Source organism: Lolium perenne, chromosome 3 (genome assembly GCF_019359855.2).
Source record: "Lolium perenne isolate Kyuss_39 chromosome 3, Kyuss_2.0, whole genome shotgun sequence".
NCBI classification, from domain to species: domain Eukaryota; kingdom Viridiplantae; phylum Streptophyta; class Magnoliopsida; order Poales; family Poaceae; genus Lolium; species Lolium perenne.
In genome coordinates, this window is record NC_067246.2 from 223,273,144 (window position 1) to 223,282,657 (window position 9,514).

Genomic DNA, 9,514 nt, shown 5'->3' on the forward strand with positions numbered 1-9,514 from the left:
AGAATTACGTATGCTAGTTCTAGCTACTGTCTCAACTTTCCCTAATATAATAATATTTAAATACATGCGAATATGTAACTTCAAAAGATTGAACAGAAAGAAAACAGTACTTGTGTAATATCTATATTCATTATTAATACTATATCTCCAGATAAACGACGGCAGAGACTTTAAACCTTACGAAGCTATGAATCTTATTAACTCTTCTTCTACTAGCTAATCAAACACAATCGCCAAGGCTCTTCTTCTACGTACAAACTAATCACGCAATCGCCAACGACACGGTACTGTAACAAAACAACTCTATCACATAACTGTAAATCAAAGCACACCAATGTAGTCAAGCTCGACGGAACCGAGCCAGAGCTTGCCGTTCGAGATCGCCACCTCGCTGAGCGTGACACCCGCGGCGGCCGTCAGCTCCTCGACCTCCTTGCCGTCGGCATTGAGACGCACGCCGACCAAGTGCTTCGGCTTCGGCACCGGAGCCGTCTCGTTCTGCTGACTCTCCCGGTTCAGCGCCACCCAGAAACCACCCTGCGTGTCTGGCCTCACGTTGTCCGGGTACCCGGGCAGCTTCGCGAAAAGCTCGTACGTGCCGGCCTTGGGTCCTTTGAGCCAGTACCTGTGCGCCTCGCATGGCCCCGTGTGCGCCACCACCAGGTGTGTACCGTCGCGGCTCAACGCGACGCCGTTCGGGTACGGCCTATTGGCCACAAGCACCGTGACAAGCTTCGTCCGCGCGTCGTACTTGAGCAGGCGACCGGAGTCGTCGTGGTTCCTCATAATCTCGAAGTTATCCCTGCACATATAGACACCGTTGAGTGCCTGCTCATAATGGCTAAAGCATGAAATCAAGTAAATTCAGTGTATGTTACGAGTAAATTAAGACGTGACCTCCGGGTGAACTTGAGGCTGCTATCGGTGAAGTATACATTGCCGGTAGCCTGATCAACGGCGAGGCCGTTGACAAAGTGGAACGGGACACCGTCCGCCTCTTTCGCTAGCACCTGGGCTTCACCGCCGGCCGGCCCTACCTTCATGAGCCCAAAGTATGCATCGGCGATGTATAGCTCGCCGGTTTTCCTGTAGAACCGGACACCGAGCGGTCGTCCGCATATGCTTTCTTTCTCTACCGATGGCATCGAAGAATCCGAGCATAGAGGAAGCTTACTACACACATGCAGGTCACACGTAATTGAAACAAATCTAATTAACCAATAGAGATCTATTTGACAATGCGATGCTCAACCATTTATTTTATATACGGACCTGAAATTCGCGTTGTAGGCGAAGGTGCTCCAACCCACAGCGCGGCCGCCCCACCTGAGGACACGGCCGTCGGAGACGCCCGTGTAGACCCCGTTCTTGCCATAGAAGTCAAGGCTCTCGGCGCCGGTGACGCCGTGAGGAAGCTGGAGATGATGGCAAGAGCTTGTGTTGGTTGTTTTGAGCTGGTCGGCCGTGGCTACGCATAGCATGTAGGCTAGCCCGAGGAGTATCGCTGCTAATCGCCCCATCTCTCGTGGATCACGATGGAATCTGTTGCATAACGCAATGCCTATGCCTTTATATATGGGGTAGAGTCCATGCATGTTAAAGCACCGAGCCACCGACCTTAGAACAGAGATAAGTTGCATGGTTTAAAATTAAAAAGAAAAGACGAATCATGCCGGACCCAATCGTCGGCTCGTTGGACTCCTCAGTTTGTTTAGGGTCGGCCCGTTGTGAGAGCAGCTCTAGCAGCTACCTTAAATAGGCCCAAAACCAAAAAAAAAAACTCCATCGACATAGGGGCCGCGCTCGGTTTTGCGCTTCGTGCAGCGCCCGTATAGTGGTGCCGGCCCATAAACGTAGTTCAGTGGCCCGAACAAAGCCCGCTTCAGACGGTACATATGCTGCTCGGGTCGCCGGACCCGAGCAGAAACCCTATCTACTCCGCCGCATTCCCTCGCGAAATTCGCCACCACCGACGAACCTCGAGCGACCAAATACTCCACCACCACCACCTAATCCACACCGTCGTCGACGCCAAACGCTCCGCCGCGATCGACATGGACCCCATCCCACCGCCTCCCCGCCGCGCTACGGTGCCCGCGGCCAGCTCCTCAAGACGAGCGCCGAACTCAAAGCAAGCCGCTCAATGGGCTGCAAGAAGCAGGCGGTGCGGCGCTGGACCAACTGGGGAGTTACTCCGCCTCTCTCCCTCGTGCCATACACCTACGGCGGTGCCTCCTCCTCGGGTGCAGGGAGCAGTAGCAGCAGCCGCCGCTGTTGCAGCCGTACTCCCTCTCCACCGCCCGCCCTCTCCTCGGGGTTCAGCTCCGAGGAATCCGAAGAAAAAGAAGACATTGTCAACGGCGACTACGTCGCCTCCGACGAGGACGAGGCGCGCGTCCTCGCGTGGATCAAGCGGCGCTCCGAGCGCACCCGCCTCCGCGAGGCCGCCGCCAACGACGCCGAGCTGGAGGAGGCCCTCCGCCTCATTGAGCGCCAGAAGGCGGCGGAGGAGGCGGTGCAGCAGCTTCAGCAGCGCCAGAAGGTGGAGGAGCGCGCGGCGGGCGTCATCGTCATCGAATGAAGCGTCGCCGTCGCCGTCGTAGTTGATGCGCGCTAGCCGCCGTAGGTAGATGCGCCGCCGTAGCTAGCGGTCGTAGGTAGATGCACCGCCGTTTCTTTTGCTCTATGTATGAACTATGATTCGTATGAACTATGGTCCGTATGGACTATGTGTGTGATCGTTAACAGAACTTTCTCTGATTTTTTCCGAAAGTACAACGAACGCGAAATTCTGAAAAGTACAGTTTACCATTCGGTGGCAGCTCTCCCATGAGTTTCTTGAAGTGAAAATGCGGGATTCATCTGAACACTGAACCCGTTCGCGTTTAACCGAGTCCACCGGCCTCCAAACTCCAAACTCCAAACTCCAACCAAGTACCAACTCTGCCCACCACACCGAAGCCAGAAGCCGGCACACGTGGTGGCATCGCGGCCGTCCATCGCGCAGGGCGGACCCGAAACCCACCACGGCGACAAAACCACCAGCAGTAATGGGTCGCAACCCACACCTCGTCGGCCCGGACTCCGATCTGCTAACCCCCCACCGGATCGGGTTGCGGGTCCCCTCCCCGCGACCCATCACCACCGCTCGCCGCCGGCCGCTTCCGACGAGGTCAGTCTCCCCGCCCTCCGCCCTCTGCCTCTCTGCATCCTCCGTCTTATCGGGTCCACTTACCCAAGCCATAAACCCTACCTCAAGGGGGCCTGGGAGATATCTCGTGTTCATTTCCTGGGGCTCGAGCTTGGGGGTGGGAGGAGGACCCCTCTGGGCCGATTAGTTCCTTGATTACGGAGATCGCTTGCTTGTTGCGGCTGATTGTGTTGTAATTTTGGGGGATTTGGGTTTTCAGACTTGGTAGGTAGGTAAGGCCGTAAAAGGGGGATTTTTGACAAGGGATTTCGTGTATGTTTCATTTGCTCTGTGGCATGGCAGCTCCCAGCATTTCGCGAAATTAAAGCCGAATCTTTGTGATGCCATTTGCGTTCTGTAGTGCGACTGTGCGAGTTTATGCTTGTACCGTACGAGCAGTCTTTAAGTTGGAAGGTCATCATCCATTTATTTCAGTTCGTCAGGGGAGTGTACAAAGTCTTCTCTTTTTATCTTCTCTTTCTGCGAAAGATGAAGCATCATGGTTCATCTCCGTTAACTTCACATAGGTTTAGTAGTATCCACCATGGAATGTTCTCATGATATTTCTTTGGACCTGTTGCAGTTGGTGAGCATATATGCGATAGCATGCTGGAACCGGCGGCGATGGAAGTGCCGATTGCCGGCACGATGAGCACCACAGTGGCGGCTGTGCCCGTGTTGCACAATCCACGGGCACGCAAGCTGCGGTCTGCAGTTTGGCAGGACTTCACCAAGGAGCGCCGTGCTGATGGGAACTGTGTCGCAATCTGTAACCACTGCAAGAAGCAGCTCACCGCAACTAGCCGGTCAGGCACCACGCACCTGCGCAACCACCTTGCAATCTGCACCACCACCTCTACGCGCCGTGCTGGTAAGCGTCGGAAGCTTATTGTACGACGTATCCTCAACAACAAATCTTCTACTGGGCGGCCTGGCGATGGGCATGCATCTGGTGATGATCATGACAACGACAACGCACACTTTGATCAAGAACTCAGCCGCCAAGACCTTGCCCGTATGATTGTCCAGCATGGCTACCGGTTTTCAATGGTGGATGATCTGGGGTTCCAGAAGTTTGTTAAGAACCTCCAGCCACAGTTTAGCATGGTGTCGTATGACATTGTGAGAGCTGATAGCATGGCAATTTACGCAAGTGAGAGGCTTAAGCTGCAGGATGTGCTCCTCAAGACCCCTTGCCGGATTAGCATCTCAGTTGATATGTGGCGATCAAGTACACAGATGGACTACTTGTGTTTGACCTGCCACTACATTGATCATGCCAGTGATGAGTGGAAACTCAGGAAAAAAATACTCAACTTTGTGCATGTTGATGAACATTTCACAGCCAACCAGATTGCCAACCTAATTCTGGAGAAGTTGCAAGAGTGGGGTATTGACAGGAAGCTAGCTGCTGTTGTATTAGACAACTGTACCTCTGGAGACAGTGTTGCCACAGAGCTTGTCAGAGTTCTGCAGCCTAGGAGACTTCTCCTGTTAAACGGAAACTTGTTCCATGTACGCTCTTGTGCACATATTCTGAATCTCACAGTTGAAGAAAGCTTGGAAGAAACATCCGACATAATTAATAGAGTCCGCGAGATGATTCAGAATGTCAAGTTCTCACAAGAGCGGCTTCAGAAGTTTCTCGGTACCGCAAAGCTGCTTCAGATTGACCAAAAAATGTTAGTTCTTGATTCGCCTAACAACTGGCCATCCACTTACTTAATGTTTGATTCTGCATGCTATTATCATGATGTGCTTCTGCGCCTTGCGGAACAGGAATCACACTATGCTGCTTTCTTGACTCCTAAGGAGTGGGCTGATGTGAAAGCCCTCACCGAAATACTTGATGCGCTCAATAATACAATGGAGAAGTTTCCAGTGGAAAACCCGACTGCAAACCTATATTTCAATGACATGTGTGAGATCCATGTCCTTTTGAACACCTGGCGCAATAGTCCATCTCCAGTTGTTGCACAAATGGCTGGCCGAATGCTGAAAAAGTTTGAGGGATACTGGGATCTTACTAGGCAAGTAATGGCATTCGCATCTATACTGGATCCTCGGTACAAGATGAAGTCAATTGAGTACTTTTTTCAGCTGATTTATGGAAATGACCAATTTACAGCAAAGGCGACAATAGAAGCCATCAAGCAAAATTTTACCAGTCTGTGCAATGATTATGAGCATTCAGCAGATTCATTGAAGAATCCATCTGTTCTCTTCTACACCGGAAATAGTAGTTCTTGCATGAGCTCTGTGTATAGCAATGGAAATGACTCTAAGACCTTCTCTCGCATCACATTATCAGATGCCCGACGGGGACTTGATCAGTATATTCAGGAATCATCATCAGGCCAGTCCTTAAAGTCTGACTTGGACATGTATCTCGAGGAAGCTGTCTATCGTCAAAAAGAAGGGAATCAAGAAAATTTTGACATCCTGGGATGGTGGAAGTCTTTTGCGGCAAAGTATCCTGTCCTTTCTCAAATGGCTCGTGATATTCTAGCTATCCCTGTATCTATCATCCCATTGGATAGTGAAGCCCGGGTGCTAAATGAGTATCTCAGTACTATGGATCCTTCAACAGTTGAGGGATTGGTCTGCGCACAAGACTGGTTACGTGCAGACACAGAAGGTATTACCAAGTCCCATCAGATATATTCACTTTTGAGTTACTCTTGTAAACACTAATGTACACTTACCAGCGTCATTTCCTCTTTGTTTCTGCAGTTGCTAATACAGATGGTCATGCAGATGATAAAGCACCACGTGGTGATGAAATGATTGTAGCCCCAAATTAGGTAAATACAACCTTTTCTTGTTTTCTTCTTGCCTCTGTTGAATTGCTTGCTTCAGTTTTGACCCATGCCAGTAGTTTAACTTGAATTTTTTTTCCATTTGATGTCGTAATGTCAACCCACTTTCTAGTGATGCTAAGTGATATCTTGTGAAACATGTACCTTTCTTGACGGAAAAAGTAAACCTTGCACCTTTTTCTGTTTTATGAATATAATAAATGGGCCTCTTCTTTTTGTAGTAAAGTCTTTTAACCGTAAGTATAATCTTTATAATCAAATTGAACGGGTATTTGTATTGTTAACCAAGTTTGTGTTTTTGACATTAGTGTACGAAGATCATTTGTTTGCTTGGAGTAAAATACTAGTAGTAAACTAGTGGTTTGTATTTTATTGTCGAATCTCGCGATCTGCCCTCTCTTTTATGTTGCGAACTTCAGTTGATACTGGCCTCTTCGTTTATGTTATCAGGATGCTATGAATTTGAACTTTTCTCATGTACTAGTTCACTGGTTACTTATATTTATATTAAGGGTAATTAGTCACATATTCTGAAGACTGAAAATTGCAGTGACAACATGTGTATGCATATTTGAGCATTATATCACCATAGTATGATCCCATCCAAAACTATTACCACTATAATGGTGATGCCTTTGAAATGTCCATTTAGCTTTCTTGATCTAGGAGGATACCAAGTTTAGCCATTTGGGGATCTCTTTTTCGGGTGCCTTGACATTTCACGATTGGTCAAAGAACAAAACAAGATATTATGTGTCCTTTTAGTTTCTTGAGAGTGACCAGAGGGTCAGGTGGTTCGAGCTGGAGTTTAGCTTGCTGCCCCGCAACCCGTGTTGGAGTCCCGTCTTACGGGAGTTTGCGGCTCATAGCTCCTTCTATTAAAATATGCCCTGGGTGCTAGTGCCCATGGGTATCGTTTTTTTTACTGAGACACCGTGATTCTTACGTCTGACCAGTTTAATTTGTTGGCAGTTTCATTCTTCTCGATGGAAGGGTTTCCAAGGAGACTAGAGGTATAAGAATGTTGTTTCTTTGGTGCCCTTGTCGAAGATCCAACAACTTTATCTTGTAAATGTATCACTCTGGTTCTAGGCTATCTGTACAATGAGGGTCCTAGTGTTACCCCTAAAAATGGTACAAGAGGAGTTTTTTAGCAGTTGCTCTGTACGACTTGTATGGTTGACTTGATCTGTATTATGCTGCTCATCCAAGTTATTTCCAAACGTCTCTTCCCTGGGCGTTGTGCTATATGAACATTCTTTGGGACGCTTGGAGTTGAGCAGTGTTTTGTACTGAGTATTTGGAAGCTAATGCCAAAAAATTATCGTCAGTTTTACAAAGTACCTGAATCGAGCGTGTATGCATCCAAAGTAGGGTTTGATTTCACGTTTCCTGCGGGGAAGGAATGATGTGTATCTAAGAGCATCTTCAGTCGCGTCCCCCAAAGGGATATGGGGCGCGCCGGACAAAAAACGTTCCCAGCCGCGTCCCCAAAGCCGCTTTTTATCCGGCGTGGTCCGATACGGTGTCCGGCATCCCGAGCCCGTCCCGCCCCACAGGGGACGCTCCGGGCACGCCAGACACAACGAAAAGCGAGGCGGAGAGTGGCGGGACTGACCCGTCAGTGGCACGTTGAATTTTAACCTAATCGTCGCCTACCTCGCGAAGGAAGTTATTCGCGCGCAGTGACACACGACGGCATCTTTGCCTTAATGGCGACGGAGGGGCAGGCGAGACGTCTCGTCGGTGCTGCGCAGCCTCCACGCGTCGCTGGCGTTCGCACGCCAACGCGTGTTCCCGCGCTTTCTTCCCGTCGTTTCTCGCCTCTTCCCGCATTTTCTTCCCGACGCCGCCGTCTATAAAAGGCCCTCCCGGCTCAATGGCAGCCACCACAGCCACCGGCACCCCTTTCTCCGCCACAAGCCCTTGTCTCGTCCACCACCACTGCGCAATGACGCCACCGCCGTCTCCCCCACCTCCACCACCGGATTTGTAGTTCAACATCGACGTCGCCGCCCGGGAAGAGCGGAGGCGGCGAGGGCTGGAGGTTTGGCGTGCACATCGTCAGCAGTGGCGGGAGGCACTCGAGCAGCAGGCCCGCCAGCAGCGTGAGGCGGCGCACGCGGCGGCAGAAGCGGCGTTCTACGCCCCTGACCCCGCAGCTGACGAGAGCGCGGCGGCAGCAGCATGGCAGGAGGAGGCGCTGGCGGACACCATTGCGGCGGCGCCGGACGGAGGAGATTGGCCAGCAGGAGGCGCAGTACCGTGAACGGCGCGAGGCGATCGAGCGCCGATGGCGGCATTCGATGGACGGTCGCTGCAGCTGGTGGCGGAGGAGCGTCAGCAGCGGGAGGCGGCGCTGGCGGCCTGGTGGAGGCGTGTGGATGCGTTGGCGGCGCGCCTGGAGGCGCGAATGGAGGAGGAGGGGAAGGAGACGGAGGCCGAGGCTGGGGAGGAGGAGACGGAGGCGGAGGCGGAGGAGGAGGACGACGACTTCGAGTGGTCCGACGACAACGGGCCGCACCCGGACGAGACGGCCGATCAACAACGCGCGCTAGTCGAGTCCTTCAAAGCGGAGAAGAAGCTCCAGGATGCCACCCGTGCCCGCGAAGAGGCGCAGATTCACCTCGCCGTCGAGCTCTCCCTCCAGACGGCGCAGCAGGGGAGGGCGGGCGACGACACGCTGCTGGAGCAGCGGCGTATGGCCACCGCCCTATGCATGGAGAGGTGACGCGCGCAGCAGGAGCTACGGCGGAGGGGAGGCGACGATGGGGCAGGGCCGTAGAACGTACCGCCGGGCGGTTAGTAGGCTAGGGTTTAGATGAAATGTAGCCGTTTTCATTCAAACTTTGTAATATATAATCAAATTTGAATGAAAACCTTTATTTTCATGCACTAATATTTATTTGGGGGATGCGAATTGGGGAGCGACGTCCCCCAAACGCGGCACGAACAAAACACGTCCCCCAAACGCTCGATCTGACGCGTTTTGGGGGACGGTTTGGGGGACGCGACTGGAGATGCTCTAAGCACCTCGGGGCTTAACCTTCATAAGCGTTTTCCTTCTTTTTCGACTCTCTCTTCTAGTAGAGGATAATGCTGACTGTACAAACTGGGAAGTCTTTTTTTCAGGAAGCACGCCTTCTTTATAGATAGGAGAAAAACCAAATACAAATATCCACTTTTACAACTTCCTAGACACAGATCTGCATTAAAGGGAGAAAAACCTCACAACAAACCGACGAGCTTCCACATGTCTGCCTCTTTAACGATGGCATCTAACAAAAGCGTTTCCGTCCTTGATTTGTTCTTGAAGATTCGATTATTCCTCTCAATCCAAATAGATTGAAGCACCAGGAGGAAAAGGGAACACGCTTGAGGCTGGAGTTTGAAGGGCCACGTGTTAAGCACCCGCGGCCACCAATCAAGGAGCTCATCCATGGCAGATGGGGCAAGAGAGGACCGAGCTAGACCTCTCAAGACCTCAAACCAAATGCTCCTCGAA

At 51.4% G+C, this 9,514-nt stretch overlaps 2 protein-coding genes across 2 annotated transcripts; one reads left to right on the forward strand and one right to left on the reverse strand.

Moving 5' to 3' along the window:
• Positions 1-321: 321 nt before the first annotated feature.
• LOC127338548 (protein STRICTOSIDINE SYNTHASE-LIKE 10-like) lies at positions 322-1,520 on the reverse strand. The gene is made up of 3 exons (XM_071827451.1): positions 1,273-1,520; positions 879-1,173; positions 322-828 (listed from the first exon to the last, which is right to left on the reverse strand). The coding sequence occupies exons 1-3, from the start codon at positions 1,518-1,520 to the stop codon at positions 322-324; spliced, it is 1,050 nt and encodes a 349-aa protein (XP_071683552.1).
• Positions 1,521-3,026: 1,506 nt separating this feature from the next.
• Positions 3,027-7,349, forward strand: LOC127343490 (zinc finger BED domain-containing protein RICESLEEPER 1). Its single transcript, XM_051369622.2, has 4 exons — positions 3,027-3,172; positions 3,774-5,828; positions 5,924-5,994; positions 6,982-7,349. The coding sequence occupies exons 2-3, from the start codon at positions 3,797-3,799 to the stop codon at positions 5,992-5,994; spliced, it is 2,103 nt and encodes a 700-aa protein (XP_051225582.1). The 5' UTR covers positions 3,027-3,172; positions 3,774-3,796; the 3' UTR covers positions 6,982-7,349.
• Positions 7,350-9,514: the final 2,165 nt, after the last annotated feature.

Coding starts and splice junctions, on each gene's coding strand:
- LOC127338548 (XM_071827451.1), bottom strand. CDS start 1,520: ATGGGGCGATTAGCAGCGATACTCCTCGGGCTAGCCTACATGCTATGC. Junction 1,174..1,272: donor GCCTACAACGCGAATTTCAG/GTCCGTATATAA, acceptor GCATGTGTGTAG/TAAGCTTCCTCTATGCTCGG. Junction 829..878: donor GGTCACGTCTTAATTTACTC/GTAACATACACT, acceptor CATTATGAGCAG/GCACTCAACGGTGTCTATAT.
- LOC127343490 (XM_051369622.2), top strand. CDS start 3,797: ATGCTGGAACCGGCGGCGATGGAAGTGCCGATTGCCGGCACGATGAGC. Junction 5,829..5,923: donor GTTACGTGCAGACACAGAAG/GTATTACCAAGT, acceptor TTGTTTCTGCAG/TTGCTAATACAGATGGTCAT.